The sequence below is a fragment of the Pogona vitticeps genome, chromosome 1, assembly GCF_051106095.1.
Source record: "Pogona vitticeps strain Pit_001003342236 chromosome 1, PviZW2.1, whole genome shotgun sequence".
Lineage (NCBI taxonomy): Eukaryota > Metazoa > Chordata > Lepidosauria > Squamata > Agamidae > Pogona > Pogona vitticeps.
The window spans coordinates 19,418,514-19,441,006 of NC_135783.1; the positions used below are offsets into that span (position 1 = coordinate 19,418,514).

The 22,493-nt window shown below is 42.2% G+C and overlaps 1 protein-coding gene across 3 annotated transcripts in view; it reads right to left on the reverse strand.

Annotated features, from left to right (window-relative positions):
• The window catches only part of ANAPC1 (anaphase promoting complex subunit 1), an 84,832-nt gene extending 70,169 nt beyond the window's left edge, over positions 1–14,663 (reverse strand). For 2 of the 3 annotated variants that reach the window (XR_013540274.1, XM_072988877.2), the window contains exons 1-10: positions 14,459–14,663; positions 13,499–13,735; positions 12,110–12,271; positions 10,608–10,659; positions 10,345–10,448; positions 9,987–10,069; positions 8,445–8,518; positions 7,198–7,346; positions 2,695–2,915; positions 1,468–1,674 (exon numbers count right to left, since the gene is read on the reverse strand). Coding sequence is in view for 2 of the 3 variants with exons in the window: in XM_072988877.2 (XP_072844978.2) it covers positions 1,468–1,674; positions 2,695–2,915; positions 7,198–7,346; positions 8,445–8,518; positions 9,987–10,069; positions 10,345–10,448; positions 10,608–10,659; positions 12,110–12,271; positions 13,499–13,711 (1,265 nt within the window). In the remaining variant the exon portion in view is untranslated. The remainder of the gene's footprint in view (positions 1–1,467; positions 1,675–2,694; positions 2,916–7,197; positions 7,347–8,444; positions 8,519–9,986; positions 10,070–10,344; positions 10,449–10,607; positions 10,660–12,109; positions 12,272–13,498; positions 13,736–14,458) is intronic. The other variant, XM_072988878.2, reaches the window with a different exon arrangement.
• Positions 14,664–22,493: the final 7,830 nt, after the last annotated feature.

Sequence of the window (22,493 nt, forward strand, 5' to 3'; positions counted from 1 at the left end):
GTACTATTTGAAAACTTTTTGGAATTTTTTGCCCTTTTCACTTTTGGCTAAGATAGTGTTAATAAAACCAGATCTTGTCTTGACCAGCTACCAGAAGTTCGTGGGTCTGGGGGCAGCTCTACCTTGCAGGGTTGGCGTAATGATCTTAAGCACCTAGCCTTGTGGATTTTTTTGAAACTCCCTGACAGTATTGATCAATCAGGATAGATGAGAACGTGGGAAGCACTAGGACCAGGCAGGTTGCCCAGCCATGACCACATTTGACTTCCTGAGGTTCACCCACTCCATGATCAACAAGGTTGTGCGACTAAGTGATTAGTGAGGGGGGCCCTGAACCCAGTAAACCATCACAATGTCCAACCTTGCAATAATGATTTATCAAGCCCAAATAAGCCAAGATCACAGCCCAGATTAAGCCAGTTTTAGTGGCCTATGAATCTTATTTTATTTATTCAATTTGTTTGGGCTAAAAAAATCATCACCCTATGTCCAGATGTCAGCCTGAATTCTTCTACAGGTAAACAGAATGACTAATTGTGCTCCTCTTTTCTCTCTTCTCTGTTCATGAGCAAAAGGAACAAAATGCTGTTAGGCACAGCTTGTAACTGCTGACTGAGCAGGTAGCCTCAGAAGGAAAAGGGAGAAGCTAAGTCAGGAAGAAAATCAGTGATCACAGGCTGCAGGAATTCCTTCGCACTAACTTCCAGAGAAGGGTTTGACTAGAGATCTCTAATGGCTAGACGAGGTAACTCCATGGGTTATACAATATTAAGCCTGTACACTGGAGTTTCTCCACCCCAGTTTACCTACTCATGTAAGTGGGAGAAGTACTGTGCAAATGGAGGGACAGCAGGCACCATCACATAGCTTATTCTCATTATGATTTAATAAACAAGGTACCCTGTATTATTACTCTGGTTTAATACTTATTTTATTTATTCAATTAGTATCCAGCTCCAATGGTGTCAAGGCACTACTCTGAGGAGTTACAACACATATAAGAGAAAACAAAAATGAAGGTAGAAACATTAAAAGCAGCAACAATAACCCTTAAAACAGATGGCATCAACTAATCATATAAACCCAGAGCGGACAGAGGAAAAAGCAGGGGAGAGAAGAGGAGAGAGGGGAAAAGTGAGGGGAGGAGAGAGAGATGGTCAGCAAAGGTCGGTGTGGAAAATCTCCCTGAAAAGCAATGTCTTTAATTGCTTCCTAAATGTTAACAGGGAGGGGGTTAGACAGAGCTCTTCCAGAAGTTGGAGCCACCGCGAAGAAGGCCCTACCTCTTGTAAAGGATTTATGGGTCTCCCTTGAAGTAGCCACCTGGAGAAGCCTTGACTAGGATGACAGCTTATTAATTGCTACGTGCAAAAAGCAGCCACTATCTGCACCTATAACTCAACTTTAAGTAACCATAGCAAATGTCTTATGAACACTACTTCCTCGATAAATAAGATTCTGACAAACCTTGAGGTAGTGAAGGCCTCCGTCCACAGATGATCTATGCAAAGCTCCGGAACAATGAGTTCAGTTTCTGGGGCAAGGAAGGAGTCGGTGGCACTGCCAGGCGAATGACAGGCACTGTGCCTCCTGGGAGACTGCGCATGGCTGGAGAAGTTGAACCTCTGCACCCCAGAGAAAGAATGCACCCCCAACGCCGGAGAGTGAGACCGACTGCAAAGAAAGGAAGAGTTTTCACCCCATGGCGGATTAACTCACATAGCACCTCTTGCGTACCAGAAAGGCAAGGGACCCATGCATGAGGAATCAGGGCGATCAAAACTTGTGCTGTACTAAAAGAACTCTACGTATGAAATCCCCAGATGAAAACTTCAGCTCAGCCGTCAATCCACGAGATGACCTCAGACAAGCTACTACCTTCCAGACTCAAGTCCCCCATGCATATTACAAAGATAAAAATGCTATCTGCAACCGCTCAACCCAATGTCCAAACAAGCATCCAGGCCTATCTCTTAACAAAGCTGCAAAGACTGCATGGAATGGAAAACTGTTACAGCCGTAGTATATCTATTAAGTGTTATTGGTATCAGAAAGTCAATGAGAGGGACTCCTTTTTGCGATTTCTTTGGCTGGCTTAGAATTACTAAGGAGCTTGAATCTCTAGAACAGGGACTGCCAAATGAAGACAAACCAACCGTTCTGCAGGCGAGTATCCAATGGGGGTTACTCTGCTGATAGAACTGCTTCACTCAAGAGAACTTGGAAGGATATAATAGAACATTCTGCTGTATTTCCCCTGCACCTTAGCTCATTCTACTTAAACCGTGGATTCCTCTAGAGCAGCCATTCACAATGGAGACGCCGGAATATTTGAAAGGGGCCACAGACTGGGAACAATTCTTCACACACCACCTTATAAGATTCGTTATGAGACATATACAAGCCTGATTCAGCCTCTATTTATTTCACATTGGGTTTATGGCTATGGCCAAAAAAGTTTAAAAATGGCTGCTCTGGAGCAAGTTTTCCAGCAGCATAGAGAGCTGCAGAGAGGAGAAAACAGAAATGAAAACCTTGCCACACTAGCAATGTGGTGCTAACACAACACTCAATTAAAGCCATAAACTCGTAAGTAACAGTACATTATAACAATCCAGATGTCTGCAGCAAGTGCCATTCTGATCATAACCCTAAAGAATCAACAACTGAGAGAGCACAAGAGGACAAACTCACCTCAGAGCGGCCATGTTGGATATGGACGGTGAGCGAGAGTGGATGCTAGGAGATGAAACTGATCTGCTCTGACTGTGAATAGAGGAGTAGTTCTGGAAGGGAGACGTGACAGGTGAGTCACCCTTCGACAGACTCCGAAGGTGGGCAGTGAACGACGTGCTGGTGGCTACATGCTGGGGGCTTCCAACCTGATCAGAAAATTTTAAAACAGCACTCTGCTCCTGCACAGACAAGAAGAGAAAAAAAGCAGGCTTTTTTTTTAAGATTCAAGGCAGCATGTGGACCCCACATACCTCAAGACATGGGACCTAATGCCCAAACAAGATTTTCAAGTACTCCAATGTATGTGTAGCAAGAGATGCCTAAGATCAGATCTCCTAGCATTGTTTTCTCTACTTCAGAGGTCCCACTGTTGCATACTAGTGCACTGAAGTAGATCATACCAGCTCGTTTGCTTGTATTGAGTTAACCTACACCACTGATGAGCACAGTGTACCTAATTTAAATATCTGCTCGTCCAGGTGGGAATTGTTCAATTACAGTCTCCTCAGCAATGCTGGTTGGTGCATAAACTTGGATTATTATGATGTTGAATGGTCTGCCTTGGATTCGTATTGACATCATTCTATCATTTTTGAGATTGTATCCCATTACAGCTTTTCCCACTCTTTTGTTGACTATGAGGGCTACTCCATTCCTTCTACGGGATTCTTGCCCACAGTAGTAGATATGATAATCATCTGAGCTGAATTCGCCCATTCCTGTCCATTTTAGTTCACTGATGCCCAGGATGTCGATGTTTATTCTTGCCATCTCCTGTTTGACCACCTCCAGCTTCCCAAGGTTCATAGATCTTACATTCCAGGTTCCTACGTAGTATTTTTCTTTACAGCATTGGACTTTCCTTTCACTTCCAGGCACGTCCACAGCTGAGCGTCCTTTCGGCTTTGGCCCAACCACTTCATTAGCTCTGGAGCTACTTGTACTTGTCCTCCACTCTTCCTCAGTAGCATGTTGGACGCCTTCCGACCTGAGGGGCCCATCTTCCAGCGTCATATCTTTTAACCTTTTGTTTCTGATCATGGGGCGTTCTTGGCAAAGATACTGGAGTGGAAAAGGAAATGCAAGAAAGCAAAGTGGCTGTCCAACGAGGCCTTAGAAATAGCAGAGAGGAGAGGGGAAGCAAAATGCAAGGGGGATAGGGAAAGTTACAGAAAATTGAATGCAGACTTCCAAAGAATAGCAAGGAGAGACAAGAGGGCCTTCTTAAATGAACAATGCAAAGAAATAGAGGAAGATAACAGAAAAGGAAAGACCAGAGATCTGTTCAGGAAAATTGGACATATTAGAGGAACATTTTGCGCAAAGATGAACATGATAAAAGACAAAAATGGGAGGGACCTAACAGAAGCAGAAGACGTCAAGAAGAGGTGGCAAGAATACACAGAGGAATTATATCAGAAAGATTTGGATATCCCGGACAGCCCAGACAATGTAGTTGCTGACCTTGAGCCAGACATCCTGGAGAGCGAAGTCAAGTGGGCCTTAGAAAGCCTGGCTAACAACAAGGCCAGTGGAGGTGATGGCATTCCAGTTGAACTATTTAAAATCTTGAAAGATGATGCTGTTAAGGTGCTACATTCAATATACCAGCAAGTTTGGAAAACTCAACAGTGGCCAGAGGATTGGAAAAGATCAGTCCCAATCCCAAAGAAAGGCAGTGCCAAAGAATGCTCCGACTACCGTACAATTGCACTCATTTCGCACGCTAGCAAGGTTATGCTCAAAATCCTGCAAGGTAGGCTTCAGCAGTATGTGGACCGAGAACTCCCAGAAGTACAAGCTGGATTCCGAAGAGGCAGAGGAACTCGAGACCAAATTGCTAACTTGCGCTGGATTATGGAGAAAGCCAGAGAGTTCCAGAAAAATATCTACTTCTGCTTCATTGACTATGCGAAAGCCTTTGACTGTGTGGACCACAGCAAACTATGGCAAGTTCTTAAAGAAATGGGAGTGCCTGACCACTTTATCTGTCTCCTGAGAAACCTATATGTGGGACAGGAAGCAACAGTTAGAACTGGTCATGGAACAACTGAGTGGTTCAAAATTGGGAAAGGAGTACGGCAAGGCTGTATATTGTCCCCCAGCTTATTTAACTTATATGCAGAATACATCATGCGGAAGGCTGGACTGGAAGAAACCCAAGCCAGAATTAAGATTGCCAGAAGAAATATCAACAACCTCCGATATGCAGATGATACCACTCTGATGGCAGAAAGTGAGGAGGAATTAAAGAACCTTGTAATGAGAGTGAAAGAGGAGAGTGCAAAAAACGGTCTGAAACTCAACATCAAAAAAACTAAGATCATGGCCACTGGTCCCATCACCTCCTGGGAAATAGAAGGGGAAGATATGGAGGCAGTGTCAAATTTTATCTTCCTGGGCTCCATGATCACTGCAGAGGGAGACAGCAGCCCTGAAATTAAAAGACGCCTTCTTCTTGGGAGGAAAACGATGACAAATCTTGACAGCATCTTGAAAAGCAGAGACATCACCTTGCCAACAAAAGTCCGAATAGTCAAAGCTATGGTTTTTCCTGTCGTGATGTATGGAAGTGAGAGCTGGACCATAAAGAAAGCAGACCGCCGAAGAATTGATGCCTTTGAATTGTGGTGCTGGAGGAGGCTCTTGAGAATCCCCTGGACTGCAAGGAGAACAAACCTATCAGTTCTAAAGGAAATCAACCCTGAGTGCTCACTTGAAGGACAGATCCTGAAGCTGAGGCTCCAGTACTTTGGCCATCTCATGAGAAGAAAAGAGTCCTTGGAAAAAACCTTGATGTTAGGAAGGTGTGATGGCAAGAAGAGAAGGGGACGACCGAGGATGAGATGGCTGGACAGTGTCTGCGAAGCAACCAACATGAACCTGACACAACTCCGGGAGGCAGTAGAAGACAGGAGGGCCTGGCGTGCTCTGGTCCATGGGGTCACGAAGAGTCGGACACGACTAAACGACTAAACACACACACACACAGAGGTGGGAATAGGGAGCATCTTTTAGCTATTTCAGTTTCACGCGTTTAGTGAACATCACATGAAATGTAAGAGGCTCTTCCCAATGCAATTTCCCCATTCAAAATCCCAAACCCAAAGATGCAGTACAGTGGTGCCTCGCTTAACTAGCGCACCGTTTAATGACAAATCCGCATAGCGACGTGTTTTTTTAGATAGGGAAAACATCGCATTGCAATAATCGGTAAGCATTTCGTTTACTGATCTTCGCATTGCGATGTTTTACAAACAGCTGATCAGTGGTTCCCAAATGGCCGCTAGGTCAACAAAATGGCCGCCCGCAGCGTTTTTGCGGCCTGCCCTCACTTAACGGGTGGCAAAATGGCGGCCAGATGGAGGATTCCCCGCATAGCGGTGAGTTTTTCCCCAATAGGAACACATTCAATGGAGTTTAATGCGTTCCTATGGGTTCCCCCCCGCATAGCGACGAATCCGGATAGTGACGTTAATCCTGGAACAGATTAACGTCGCTATGCGGGGCACCACTGTATACAGAGGGGCAGCAAGGAATATACTATCTTCTTTTTTCGTGAGTGCACATCGTTCCAACTGAGCAGTAACACAGGCTTTGTAGGGAATGCCAACAAGATCTGGAAAATGGCAGATCATTCTGCAGAATGATGCATCTGCCGATCTAAGTGTCTTAATCCAATTCAACCACAGAACAACTATAAACAGAAGAAGACATCATTGGGAGAGCAGATCTTGGATCTTTCCAATCAGATGCACGTTGACTCTAAGAAATGCCTTACGGCACATTCTTTGCAATTGTGCTTTGTAGGGTTGTTAGAGGACAGGAGGGCCTGGCATGCTCTGGTCCATGGGGCACGAAGAGTCGGACACGACTAAACAACTAAACAACAACACAGGGTTGTTAAGATGAGAGATACCTCAAAGTAACAGAAACTAAAAGAAATTGCTTCTTCTATGACAGCTTTTGCTGGAACGGGTATCAAATTATCAAATATAGTAAACAGGATTTCTTGCAGCCAGTCCTCTCACTTCTAAAGATGGTATCACCAAATGCAAACTTTCTAGTAAAAGCTTTTTTCTCTGCTGCAACCGTCAGTGCCTGAAATGGTGATCTCTGCAACAAGAAGACCCTTTCTTATTCAACATACACGAATGGATTCCAGAGGCTTTCCAATATTAAATTATATCTACACTGGGCACAAACCAGAAGCCATTCTAAACAATGCAACAGATCAACAAACCAACCCCTTTTTTCAACATATCCATATCCAGAACCTGGAAGAGGTTTTTTTCCCCCAGAAAGAAAGAATTCCCAAACCAGCACAGCCAGTTCTGAGAGCCACAATCCAAAATTTACCATACTCTCTCAAGACTGAAGGATGCCTAATCTAACCGAAAATTTAACACTTCCAAGCCCTGGTCATTTTGAGTTCATGTTTGGCCTTGAGTTTATGCTCACCTCTGGTTTTACTCTCCGGAGTGCCCAAATTGTATGCAAACTCTGAGTGGCATCATATGTCATTAGGATGGAAGGTTCAGCGTTGAGAAAAACAATTCTCATTGAGTAGTCAGCAACATACTGGACTCTAGTAGAGCCAAACAAACCTGCTAAGTAGAAGAAGGACCAGGTTAGACACAAAATCCCTGTGCCTGAAACAGGGCGGATTTGATTTAAATCAAATTGATATCATGATACAATTTAAATTTTAAAAATCAGATTTTTTTAGAATTTAAATTTTTAAAAATGATGTTTTTAAAAAAATTAAATTGTGATTTAAATTGTAATTTAAATCAATCTGATTTTTAAAAATCATTGATTTTTAATCCACCCTGGCCTGAAACCTGAGCAACAAATCCATTAATGAAAACTGAAGCAGGGAAATGCAGAACTGTACAAATGTGACAACAGAGGCAGGTCCGCTGATTCATTAAAGGCGCACTGAACCTATCATTTCCCCCTGACAATAAAGCATCCGTCTATTGAGGTGGAACAGCACATTCACCTCTCACTAGGAACAACATCTGATTTGAACGGGGACAGACCACGTTCAGGGTGCTGCTGCAGGGAGGGAACCGGCATAGGCCATTTGGGAACACTTGAGCTTGCTTAGAGCAATCTAATCAACTTTGCAACTTTGACTTACTTGATGCGTGTGCATATTAAAATATTTTACAAATGGGATAAGCTTACAAATAAAATTAATCTGTCTTTCTTTCTGCACTCTGGAAATCTCTGTATGCTTCCTATGAGGTGCAGCCCACCCTAGTTTTTCTATTTGAACTTATAGTCCCAGGAGTGGACCACACAAGTCAATCCATCCATCCATCCATCCATCCATCCATCCATCCATCCATCCATCCATCCATCCATCCATCCATCCATCCATCCATCCTTTTTACCCTGCCTTTCTCCTTAAAAGGACCCAATGTGGCAAATTGTCTTTGCATAATCATTTCCCATCCTGCAATGGTCCAGATGCCACGAACTGTAACTCCCATCATCCCCTCCACTCCCCTCTGCTAAGGAGTTGTAGTCCATAACATCTGCCAGGCACAATTTTGGGGAAGGATGAGTAATCTAGAAACAGAATTTCTAATCCATCACATATCTTCGGAACTAAGACCAGCAGTTTTCAAAAGTTCACCTCCAAAGTAATAACTATCACCTAAAATCAACCAGCACTCCGAAGCACGATGTAAGTTTACCTGCAGCCTTGCAAATCATAGGCGTTATTTCATCTAATGGGTGAAGCATGCTGAACATGGTGGGCAAAGGTTCTCTGAAAAAGCAAAATGACAAAAACATGAGGAATGATTGCCTGACTACAATCTTTCATGCTACAGTTTGAAAAACTGGAGAACAGAGTAGCGACAGACCAGTGATGGGGAAAAGGCAATCATCCAAAAAGCTGAGAAAGGGCAACTGCCATCATTTCACACCATGAGCAATTCCGGCTACACCTGATGACAGCGAATGACAGCCATGTTGCACATTATATATGTTTGCACTACAATAAAGAGCAGGTACACATAGTTCACTAAGTTAGGTATCTGGCTGAGGAGCCTAAGTTTGGGTGTTCCATTCCCCATTGTGCCTCCCAGACAGGATGGATAAAAATCAATTATTTTTTTAAAAAAAATCAATTTAAATCACAATATTAAATTTTAAAAATTGATTTCTTGTTCCTCAGATATATTTTACTTTTGGTTTGTTGTGGCTGGAAACCTATCTATAGCCACATCATACTTTGCTACCTAGTTGCAGTAGCAAAGGGATTTGCTACTTTTAATTTTAAATTTTGATATTTTAAAATTTAAACCATCAAAAACTGATTTTTTAAAATTTAAATTGTGATTTAAATTGATTTGATTTAAATCAAATTCATCCCTGTTCCCAGGAGAACAGCCACCCTATGTAGCCTTGGGCAAGTGCTACGGTACCTCTGGAAGAAGGGAATGGTAAACTACTCTCTACTTGGAAAACTTTGGAAAGAGTCTCTGTAAATTAGAATTGACTTGAAAGCATATTATTATTATTAGTTATTATTAGTTATTATTATTAGTTATTAGTTATTAGTTATTAGTTATTAGTTATTATTATTATTATTATTATTATTATTATTATTATTATTATTATTATTATTATTATTATTATTATTATTATTATTATTATTCCAAAGCTCCAGGCACAGCCAAAATTGTATAAACATTGGCTGGTATTATATGATACAAGTTTTAATCAAAAACCTAAGAATCTGTTAAATGTCAATGCAGTATGTATGCTGTTCTTAATATTGCTTTTTTTTGTGGCTCTGATGGTTTGACTTCTGAGATCTGCAACTGCTTATAGTACTGTGTGAAATTTCTTGATATTGTTCCCAAAGCCCCAATGACTACGGAGATTATGGTGGTGGTGGTGAACAATCAGAAGCTACACCACCACTCAGTGGGCTGGAGTACATGGTGACAGAGTCAAGGAGCAGAAGTTCAAATCTCCACTGTGCTTCTCAGGAGAGGAACCCATGAGATGACCCAGAGTCAGTATGACTGATGGGTTTATATGTCTTTCCACTTCTGTGACCTCGTGCAAACTGAATAGTCACACAGCAAAATAAGAGTCTAAGTGAGGCACTCAAATTCATTCACTGTGCTGTTGCTAGAAGACCTAAAAATGTTTACATTTACTGGTGATAGCAGATTATCTTTCTTCTGGTGTTGGAGAAGATGTCAGCATCCATGCTACCTTACCTGGTTGGGCTTAGAGGCACTTCATGCGAAGAACTGCTACGTTCAAACAACAAACCATATTTTGTTGGCCAGACATTTGCAACCTGTAATAGATGAAGGTAGTTTCTTTTTACTAGAAAGATATTCATAACTGAGATACCAAAATAATAACAAGTAGCAGCATTTGGATTTGAAAAGATTGGTGATAACGCCAAGATCAACTACTAGGACATTGCACTATTGAAAAAATATATTTGCTACTTCAAATACATAGCAAAGTATGATGTGGCCATCAGTAGGTTTCCAGCCACAACAGACCAAAGGTAAAATATACCAGAGGAACAAGAAACTTTCTTTTTTACAGACACATATACTGTACCTGGAAGGGCAACGAAGCAGTGTAATCCTTTCCTTCGATGCTGTGGATATTTATGCAAGAGCTCTGTAATATGCAGACACACTTTTCAACAACCTCGCTGCGATCTGAAATTAGGGAACCAATAACATTTTAATTAAGATTCAACTATAGAATGCACAAAACCGACTTTTATTCCATGCATTCGGTTTCAGAAGTGGCAATATTTTGAAAGGAATGGAACCTGTCAAATGCCAGACCTCAAACTACATAAAAATTAAACTCACCTTCCGTTTTGCCAGACTTATCTTGGGGTATAGAGAAATCACACCATAAGGCCTGAAATAAAAAAAATAGTGTCAAGTCTGGTTTCAACCATCCACAGAGAAGAAAGAAACATCAGTAGGTACTGGATTTTCTAATGCAGGGGTCATCAATTCCCAGTCCGCGGCCTGGCGCCAGTCTGTGGGCTTGCCGGAACTGGGCCACAGATACGGATCATCGCCCCCACAACTGCACGCCTGCGCAGTGGGTGTGTCACGCTTGCATCGGGGTGTGTCGGTCCCGCATTGGGCATGTCACGCATGCCCACTGCATGACACATCCCCCACGAGCATAACACACCCACCGTGTGAGCGTCCCTGCCCCCCACACATGGAGCTCACTCCCCCCCAGCCGGTCTGCAGCCCCAAAAAGGTTGGGGACCGCTGTTCTAATGCACTGAATATGGCTACAGGTTGATAGGAGAAGCAAATGCAAGGAAAATGGTTACAACCTGAAAAAGAGCATTTCCTACTCCATGATTTTGAAATAGAAGAATATAAGCCCTGCCACAAGTTCACAAGCATGCCACACAAGTGCAACAGCACCCTTCTACTTATGCTTCCCAACAAATGACATACATAGCCACACTATCTCTTCATACACCCCCTCCTCTCGTCAGTTTGTCCAATCCCTTTTAAAAATCACCCATGTCAGCATCCATTACCATATCAGTGGCAGCAAAGTCCATCATGTGACCATGTGTTGTGTGAAGAAACAATCCTTCTAGCCAAGGGGTCCCCAGCCCTTGTGTTAATAGACTATAATTCCCAGAAGCCTTCACCACCAGCTGGGCTGGCCACGGTTTCTGGGAGTTGCAGTCCAAGAATACTTGAGTTACCCAAGGCTGGGAACCACTGATCTAGCCTGAACCTCCCATTTAGCTTTGGTACATAACTTTATGTTCTGGCATTAAAAAAGGAGGAGAAAACCTTCACCCTACCCACTTTTACCCCATGATGCACAGGCCCAAATCCTATCAAGTAAACTGTTTAGCATCAGGGAGATGATGTAATTCAGCATAGGGTATTTATGAGTTATTAGAATTATTAAAGAATTTCTGCTTCCATCTTGGGGCTCGACAGATCCTGTAGCAAAGTGTTTATCAAATTAGTTAGTTAGCTAATTAGTTGTTCAACTTCTATACCACCCATCTGGGTATCAGGCCACTCTTGTAATTTACAATAAAAAAATTAAGACACAAAATAAAGACATACGTCAAATTACAACTATCAATAGTGGATATAAACTCAACATTAAGCAAAATCAAACACGAATCAAAAATAGAACATACACCATAAAGTTATCCTTCTCAATCTCAAAATCTACTTTTTCAAGCATTTAGCATCAGCTAAAATCCAATCACTGGGTAGGTGAACTTGGGAGAGGAGCTCACTATGCAGCACTTCGCACTTCCTTAGCAATATAATGTTAAACAAGATCAAATATATTTGACTAAGTTTAATACCTGTAGAACAGGGCTGTCAACAGTAAATGCTTTATAAACTGCAGCAGCCTGGCTTTTGCTTCCTTTGCTCCAAATAACCATGTTGCCGGCCACATACAATTCTTCATCATACTCCACATCTTCACCAACATCACTGATGCCCTTCCTTAACTGCCAATTTTCCTGAAAGAGGAGAAAAGATTAATAGCAAAAATATTGGTTGTTGTGGGCTTTTCAGGCTCTTTGGCCGTGTTCTCAAGGTTGTTCTTCCTGACATTTCGCCAGTCTCTGTGGCTGGCATCTTCAGAGGAACAGGAATAGGAACTCTGTCCATGCTCTGTTGCACTTCCCATTCATTTCAGTGCTGTATTTCAGTGTGTCATTAATAAACGGTGATTTCAACAGAGCATGGACAGAGTTCCTACTCCTGTTCCTCTGAAGATGCCGGCCACAGAGACTGGCGAAATGTCAGGAAGAACAACGTTAAGAACACGGCCAAAGAGCCCAAAAAACCCACAACAACCAGCAGATCCTGGCCATGAAAGCCTTTGAGAATACAGCAAAAAGTGTGTGTGTGCGTGTAGACACACACACACATTCCCTGAAGAGTTGGATACAAAGATGCTTTTAAAAAGTTAAATACAGAATTTAACAAAAAGTGTCCTAAGGCACACAGTTAAGTAACTGGTCTACTTAGTAAATTATTTTTCCCCAAACACTGCCTATTATTTTAAACTAAGGTACTCAACTACACAAAATGACATTAGAACCATTAAATCAGTTGGCTGATTTGCACAAAACCTATATATCTTTAAAAAAACAGATAAAAATAGTGAAGAAAATGGCAGTTGTTGGCTGTGGGCAGAATCTTGCAGAATAATTTCATTCATCCAACACACTGGATTTGGTTGGAACTTCCCATTCATTTCAGCGTGTCATTAATAAACATTGATTTCAAATAACTGCGTAAAATATCATACTGAGTCTCTTTTCCAAAGGAAATACTCTGCTGAAGAGTATTTCACGGAAATCCAAGTGAGTGATTCAAAAATATGCTGTGTAAATATACAAAGCAGAAAATATGCTTTAAGTTTAGTAGTCTAATTATGCTCTAAATTTATTAATGCAGTTGTTAAGTGTATAACCCTAAAGAAACATATAAACTGGAAAAGGAAGTCCATCAGTTTGCTATCCTTGCTTACACACACATAGTTCTGAGTGCTCAGTAGCCATCTAGCCTAGCATTCAGTCTTTGACAGCAACCAGATGTAAATACTTGGGGGGGAAATTAACAGCCCAAGATATCAAAAAATTATTCACTCTTCAGCCACACACTCCTCATCTTTACTTGCTTATGTATGCAGATGAGGTTCAAATGTGAGCTGAGAAAGCACATCTAGCACAACTAACCTTATGTTTCTCATGGATTGTAACTTCCTGAAGGGACCCCACCAAACCAGCTGCTCCATCCGATGACCACAGTTCCGAGGCTGGTTGCAGCTGCCGAAGTTGCAGGTTCAGCGCATTAGGATGGTGTTTGCAGTGGTCACGGCCAAAAGGGACAAACTCCTGCAAATCCCCTGCTGCAATCATCGTTACTCTCTCTTCATAGATGTTCGACATGAGTTCCAAATATCAACATTATTTCTGAAGCAAAACAAAAAGCACAAGATGAAATGGTTCTAATGAGACATTACAGCATGCACACACCACTATATAATACTTATTAATTTGGCAAAAGTCTACATTTGTTTCACCACCCATGAAAGCTAGGATACTGTAGCTGAGGCAACCTAACAATACTATAGCTTATGATGAAGTATTTGAACTAAGATCAGATGTGTCCATATCTGTTTGATGCACTTGAAAGGATCAACCAACACCGAGTTTTGAAAATGTTTCAACCGAGTACAGTATATTAACGTAAATTGTAGTGCCAAATAACTGGGAGCAAGCAGTTGATAGGATAAATTGTAAGAAGAAACACTAAGCAGGTTTATCGCACTTTGTGGCCTAAGGCAGAGTGGAAAAAGGCACCCAATCACCCTCCGAATCGACACACATATTGCACCCAAAGCTAGTCCAGTTATTTCAGTACACAAGGCAGAAAATTCCACCAAGGAATGTCCAATGCATGGCAGTAAAATTCACTTTATTCCACTTCAGCGACAGCTGTGAGGTCACAGCAGCAAAGCACAGATCGCTGCTATTCCGGATCAATATATGCAGACTAAGGGCTATGCCTATGAGCTCTGGTGCTTCCAGCGTGAAGGCGAAGCTACCGCTTGCTTGCCTGGATGATGTGGAGGGAAGGCGGGAACACACAACTGCGAGGAGTGAGCCGCGAAGAGGACTCGGGGATTCACGGACCTGAGTGACACAGGAAAGGGCGATCGGCTGCGGGCCTAGGCTCCAGCGGCTCCTCCCCGTGTCTCTCTCTCTCTCTCTCTCTCTCTCTGGAGGGCGAGACAGAACCCGGAGCAGCTACAGCACGATCTTCCCCCAGGTTGTCAAACGGGCGCCGCCATCTTGGAACTCCCATCACCACCCGCGACAGGCCGGGGGCGGGACTAACGGTGGGCGTCCTCTGAACCTGGCCGAGGAAGCAGAGGAGGGATTTTGGTGGCTCGACCGCCAAAGGCCGCCGCCGGAGCACGGAGTGGTGGGACCTTCCTACCGTCGCTATAGCAACGGAGGAGGGAGGAATAGGGCCTTGCTGACACTCTACTGTGGCTAGACCGGGTGCTGTTGCTGTGGAAATAGGGTGAAACCTGTGGTACCTTGGTAGTGATTTAAGACTGCGCTCCCTATGACCTACGGCTTGCACAGGGTGGTCTTTTGCAAATAGTTACAGGTGCCCTGACGTGAAGCAGTGTGGAAGTAACGCAATGCAAGTAACGTCGTTGCTTGTATTTTTCGACTCTTTGGGTAACGAGGAGTTTAAAAGTTGCATGTTGAATGTAGCCTGAAGGGTAGGAACAAAGCTGCTTTATGGGTGTAACGAGCCATATGCCCTCGTTACTGCCAACAAGCATTTTGGCAGGAATTTTTCACATTTTATGGACCCTGGGTTTTGCACCTTAAGGTAAGCAAAGAGGTAGTATGGGAACAATGAGATATTTTAAAAATGAATTTAATAGTGAAGCAATGCAACAAGTAACATTTTACAAGTTGCATTTCAAATTGTAACAAGTAACCCACTGGTTATTTTTCAACTGGAACAATTTAACAGGGACTTATTTCAAAACAGGGAATCGTTTCCCACTTCAGGATAATTCTGCTTTATTCTCTCCAGACTCAGGTCTGACTGGTTGCTAAAAAGCAAAATCTCATGGAATAATCATCTTTCAACTAGCTGTAGAAAGGCAGAGGGAGGGGAGAGTTGTTGCATCTTCTTTGTGCAGTGTAATGTTGAGGAGTTCAGCCACTGTTTGAACAAGGCACTCTCAGCCTTCTCTAGTGTTGTGCTTTGCAGACATGTTCCCATACTACCTCTTTGTTTACCTTAAGGTGCAAAACTTCCCCTTCTCCATTTGTTCAGTTTTTGCTACGACAAGCACAATTTTACTTGCGAAAGATGACTGAAGCAAAGTAGGGATTCAGCAGTTCTACCTTTACATTCCAGCTATTAACTATCCTCCATCTTTTTCAAACTGCAGACCTCCCATGTGTTATTTTGTCTGCTTACTTAAAACAGTTTTCAAAACCCCACACATTTCTTGTTATTTTTTCCATCTCTTGCAAGCTTAAGCTGATTCTGAATATTAGCCCTCTTGACGTTCTTCCTACAAATTTTCGCCACCTGTCTGTTCTTTTTGTTAGTGGGTTGCCCTTCCTTCTATTTCCTAATTATGTTGCTTCTAAATAGCCGTTCATCGGGAGGTGTTTATACAGCTTCAGATGCTTCTTCCTCCTCCCCCCCCCTTGGATTCCAGTTTTGAGTAGAATTGGTTCTACAGTGTTCTAAGAGCAAGTGAGGGGAGACAATTCTGATCAGGCCCTGCTTTTTTCATATTTTAATAGAAAACTCTCTTACTAACTAGAAAGAGGATTTTCATAGCAGTAGTTAAACTGGTCATCCCTATGAATTTGTGGCACATTATAGGGGAGGTGAGTAGGAATTCTTTGGGAGAGGCCATTTTTTCCTATGCCCTGGTATGACATACTGATAAGTTTGCACTTTTCAACACTGTCAGGTAGGATTAAATGCAATATATCCTTTGTTATACAACCACTAGTCCTGGCTTTAGCAACTCCTATTGTGGCTATAAAAGACTCTTAGGCTTACATTCTTAACAAGAAGGAAAAACCCTGTTCAGACTTTCCTCCACAGATTGGTTGCCACCTTTCTCCCAAATAGGTACAAACAAACAAATCAACTTCAGTTGCTAATCCAGTACATTTATGAAGGAACTAGGCACAGAAAGGTTCCTACATAGTTACTTTAAAATAAGATGAACATCAACATTTTTCTAATATTAAGAATAACTCACCAAAGGATCTTAAAAGTGCAAAGAAAATATGAGAGACCCTTGCACACACCTGGGACTTCTTGATATATGTAAATCAGAGGTGGTCATTGCAAGTGTCTGGTCCTGCTAATAGTACCTTCTCACATATTTCCCAACAACTAATAATCAAATATATGCTGTCTCTGACACATAACAGGACAGGATTATGCTGTACAGTAGGTGTTGTGGGAAAGTAAAGCAGTAACTAAGATCAGGTGAGAAATGTTTTTTAAAGAAGAAGCAAAGGCAACTGCCCAAGGATACCAGTTGTCACCCGCATCTTAAACAGGAGGGCTGCACTCTATGCCTCTTACAAATAAAACATTAATACATTTGTACGTATGATATAAGCTGATTGTTAAAAAACTATGGCATCTGCTATAAAAATACAGATGACAGGACCATCTCCCTATCTTCCAGCTGTTGAAAGGTACAGAGAGATCTGGTCTAAAAGTATATGACTTCCAACTATACTGCCATTATGTGGATATGAACAACAGTACTCTCTTTGCCCCATATATACAGCATTCTTGGAATCTTTGGGAGCCCACAAAAGCCCTTATGACATATCAGTCTATGCAAACCATATTTTATTACTCTTTGACAGGAGAATTTATTTGCCACATTTTCTTGAGAACCATTTCCTTGATTAGGCAGAGTTACAAGCCTGGGGAAAGCTGTGCCAAATTAATAGCTATTAATATTCAGAGTTCTGAATGAATTGCATTCTGTTCTGCTCTGCAAGTGCTGATGAGCTTAGCTGCCCGTGCATCAGTAAGTGAGAACAGGCTGCTAAAAGTACACCCTTTGTTTTATAAACAAAATATGCCATGGTAAAATGTTCTCCTTGCTTTCAGTAATGCACGTTACTAAAAGTTTGTTGTCTTGATGTTCTGAGAAATACTTAACAAGCACACCTTTCATATTTATTTCAACATATCTTCTGAGCTGCATTCTTTTCTTCAGTGATATATCATTAGTTAAGTTGTTTTCACCTAGAGGAATACAAAACTCTCAATTGTGCAGGCATTTAATGAGGCTCAACTATGTGAAAAACCTTCATTGTGACAAGCCCCTGGAGTGTGTCCAGCAAGTTCGTAGCAATTTGTGCTTTGGACTCTAGCCTCTCATTCAGAACTTGTAGGCTGAATCAATTAATGTGCTAGTAGCTCATTCAGCTCTAGAAAACTAGTAGTTTTCTGACTTCAGCCAAAACAAAGAAAATAGTTATCTATTTTAAAACAACAGTTATTTAAAATATATCCTGGTTTGCATTCATCAGCGAATAATGTGCAACGTACTGGTGCTCTTGCCTTGCACAAATATGAAGACAATATTCACAAAATCAAACCCTCGTGTTTCTACTTCATTAACTGGGAACAGAATATGGTTGCATTTAACCATTTATTAGAATGTCAAGACAAAAGCAAATTCCTTAGCAAAATATCAATAAAGGCCTACCTTTATCCCTGAAGCCTCCCTCAGCAATGGGCACAGTTTAAGGATCTCCTCTATGGAGAATTAGTGCAGGGAAAGCGCCCCAGAGGGAGACCACAACTGCGATACAAGGACATCTGCAAGCGAGATCTGAAGGCCTTAGGAATAGACCTCAACAGATGGGAAACCCTGACATCTGACCGTTCAGCCTGGAGGCAGGCAGTGCATCACGGCCTCTCCCAATTTGAAGAGACTCTTGCCCAGCAGGCCGAGGCAAAGAGGAAGTCACATAAGCAGCAAAACCAGGGAGCCGGACAGGGGACAGACTGGGTTTGTCTTCAGTGTGGAAGGGACTGTCACTCTCGAATTGGCCTTCTCAGCCACACTAGGCGCTGTTCCAAGCCCTCCATACAGAGCACGCTACCATAGTCTTTCGAGACTGAAGGATGCCTAACTAAAGAATGTCAAGACAACCAATGCTGACTTAGCATTATGCTATTAAAAACAAAGCAGAGAACATCACTCTCTCTACTCTGCTGAGTAAGGCAAACTTCCTCAGACAGCAAATGCAATAGGACAGCAGCAACCCCTGGCAGTTCCTCCTGAGTCCCATTTCCCTATATTGGAGGAAAGACCTATGTGTGCCCTATGGCTCTTCCCACAATCTGTAAACAAGTTGATGTTCCTAGCTGTAAGAAAGACACTCCCCTGTTAACCAGGTCTGATTTAAAACTCAACTGCCTGTCAGGTTTACTTCTGTACATGAAAACTATGGTTCTATTAGTACAATTAAAAATCATGTTAGCCTCTTTTGTTAGCTCATGTTCAGGTTATGATCGATTACAGTGGTCACAGTGGAAGTGCTGAGCTACTAATGCAGAAAAGCAAGGCTTTGAAAAAATGACTTCCTTATTTGTCTGCCTAGGTAATTCTATATTTCAGAACCATCCATTTCACCTTGCCAGTCTACACACACATAAAAAGGCAGATGCTGCAATTGTGCTTAAGCTGAGAAAAAATACAGACCACAGACAGGGGGACAACACTGGGATGCAATGGTTTTGCAGCAGTGGTGTCTAGATTCTCTGTAATAAGGGATCAGACAAATGATGTACATTCTAGAATCTAGAAAAAATGGCTGATATAGAAACATACTTGGATAAAATAAACCGTTGCCATTTAGTACTTTCTGATCACCAAAAGTTTTTAACTTCTCAGGAAGGTAATTACATAGAACTTTTCTGAAGCTCATATCAGCTGCCTCAGGGTACAAATAAACAAAAGGATTTATCTCCACTTGTGGTCACTAGGTGTCAGGCAACCAGCATTTCAATTTATTACTGCAGGATTTTTATTTCAGAAAGAATGAGAACATTATGGTCACGTTGCAGTCACCTGTATAGTGCCATTTTTTAAAAGGGCTGTGATATTCCCAGTTTGAATCCAGGTCTTAAAATGGGAGTTACTTTAATAGACTCCCATTTTCACCATATCTGTAGGTAGGGGGTTGGGCTGAGTTTTGGGATCTGCTGGTCATTGTTTTTTTAAAGAAAAGCAAATGAACACCAAGGTTTAGACACGATTAGAGAAGTATAAGAAGGCTTTGGGGAAATGAAAAGGGGGGAGTTTTCTGTCTTGTTTGGCAGGGGGAACTGGGCAGGGAGGTGACCTTCTATCCCCACTTTTCTCCAGTCCAGACCTTCACATCTCTAGCAGGACAAACTATTTGACAAGCAAAGTCAGGGGGCAGACCTTTAATTAGGCAGCATGAGGTGACTGCACTGGGGGAGTGAGCCAATCCCCTGGAGGAACTCCAAGCTCCACAGCCACCTCGCCCCGTTGTAGGATAGACAGATTGCATGTGACACAAAGTTTCTGCCAAACCCTATTAACACCTGCTGTCTCAGGCAACAATGAGGGATGCTATTTTATCACTGAAATCAGATTCAGCAGCCCCCCCCCCCGTTCATCTTCTGTAGATGGAACAGAGATGGGTGCCATCTTGGTGGTTTTTTTTTAAAACTCAGGCAGCAAAATCTTTTGAACTAGCCCTGACATTAGTGCAATCAAGTCAGTAGTGAATGCACAAGAGGGACACACTGTGTTAGTGATAATGAGAGAAGCCCTGGAAATAAAGACTGTCATTCTTAAGTAATTCTCCATTGTTCCATTACTGATTAGAAGCATTTGCATCAGAGTTTAATTTCTGAAACATTGTGTCTTCCCCTGTATATCAGAGAACTAGAGGCCTACAAGGAATGATGAAGATCCAGTCAACATATGCTTTAAACAAAGTTTCTTTCTTGACCAGATTATACGAAAAGATTAAAGGATTTGTGTCCACTTAGTAAGTGTGTACAATTTTATTTTTGTAAGGTGCAGGTATTTTGCTCTCAACCATGAATGCCAGCCTATGTATATGAAAATTGGCCTTTTAAACAGCACACAGCAATACAGTGAATTGACACCCAATCACTTAGTTTTTTTTATTTATTTCCAGAGATCTCAGCAACACCAGCACTATAAAAGCTCAGCCACTACCTCTAGCTCTTCCAGAAGGGTTTGTGAATATTTATGGCTAAAGTACAGGCTCCTTGGGGGAATCTTTAGAAAATAATTAGAAATTGCTTGATGAAGAACAAAGCAATAAGTAGACCTGTGGTCTTAAATTATTGCTTTTCCCCTGACAATCCACTGTCCTGGAGAATGTGCAGCTGCCCCTGTGGTGGCAGGATACATCAAGCAATGGTGAAGACCAGCCCCCTGGCCAACACTATGCATGAATTCACAGCTTGGCTAAATATTAAACTCAGAGAATGCATGGGAGATGGTTGAAAGAGTGAGAAATGGCCCTGCCCATTTTCGGCTGTGGCTCTAGGGCCTACCTGATGGCTTGGGCTCCCAGCAGATTATTTCCCAGGGAATTCAGTCCTCAACAGGAAAAAAGGTTCCCCACCTCTGCCCTTGAGACTGAAAAAGAAAGAGGGAGGCAGTCACAGGCCAATGCTTATCTCTTGTTATCTTTCCCTTTATTTGCTCATTTCCCCACTTCTCCCTCTCCCAGTTAAGGAACTTAGAAGCCAAGGAGGGAAAGATAAGCGAAACTCTAAACAATGGAGGTGGAATAGGAGCCACCAGTTCCTACTTCTTTCTGTGTTAGCCTCCATTAAGACAGTCAGTTTTTCTTCCCAGTCTTCAATGGTTAAGGCTAAGCTAGCTATTATATGGGGATCAAGTATCATATACCTTATTCAGTCCTGAGCCTACTTCCCCACAGTGTCTTCCCACCTGTGACTAAAGCCAACTTTCCTCTCTAAACTGTGCTCTTGAAAATCCTCCCACATTTTCAGAAGCTTAACAAAGATTCATCTGTCAGAAGACCAATACTGGCAGACGAACTTTCCTGATTTTCTCTTTGTATCAGATAAAGGTATGGCTGAGCAATACACTGCCCACATTCAGGCTCATTTTGAAACAAGCCCTGCATCCCAGTTGCTGCTTTTTACAAACCACACTGCTAAAAATCAGTGGTGGACGCCCAAATTTCCCTTTCTTCTCCCTCTTCTCTTCCTTTTCCTTCTATAAGGATAGGGGCTCTTCATATTGACAGGGACCTGCATTGCAGGAGAGCACAGTAGCACTATTCTGCACAGTATATGCCAAGCCTGGGTAAATTGCAGTGGTGCCAGTACTATGGCTAGGCTGATGAGGAGCAACCCAAGCAGTCAGTGCAATAATTCCCCCCCCGCTTTTTTTCCTGCATTGGGTGGCCACAGAAAACTCAAAGCATTTCTTATAAAATGCCTTTTTCCATGGCTGGATTCTGACTGTATTGGGCACACAGTTTCCTGACAGAAAAGCTGATGTAGAAGATGTTCTCTGTACCTACATTTTCATGAGCAGATGTTTGTGACTGGAAGACACTGGATCCATGTAGAAACTAAACAGCCAAAGGAAAGAACGAAAAGCCTGATTTGCAATTAAAAACTAAAAAAGTAAAATAAAAATGGCCACTGGGATTTACACCTCATTCCCCGGTAACACATTTGTAGAATTTAATAATCATGCCCTATGGCGGGGTGGTGGTGGGGGGAAGCAAAGCAGCATAGAAAAGAAGCATGATACAAACTTTGTTCTTAAAACAGCTGTTCTACATTTTGCTTTATTTTTTCCATATTTTTTGAGGGCCAGACTGTATTTTATAGCAGTATCATCTGTGGGTTACATCACTTTGTTTTCCAATACAGTATTCCAGACTTGAAGCTGTACCAAGAGAAGCATTTGAGAAACCTGTGAATAGGTAAAGGTTCCCCTTGACATTTAGTCCAGTCATGTCCTACTCTAGGGCACAGTGCTCATCCCCGTCTCCATGCCGTAGAGGCAGCGCTTGTCCGAAGACAGTTTCCGTGATCACGTGGCCAGCACAACTAGACACAGAATGCCATTACCTTCCCACC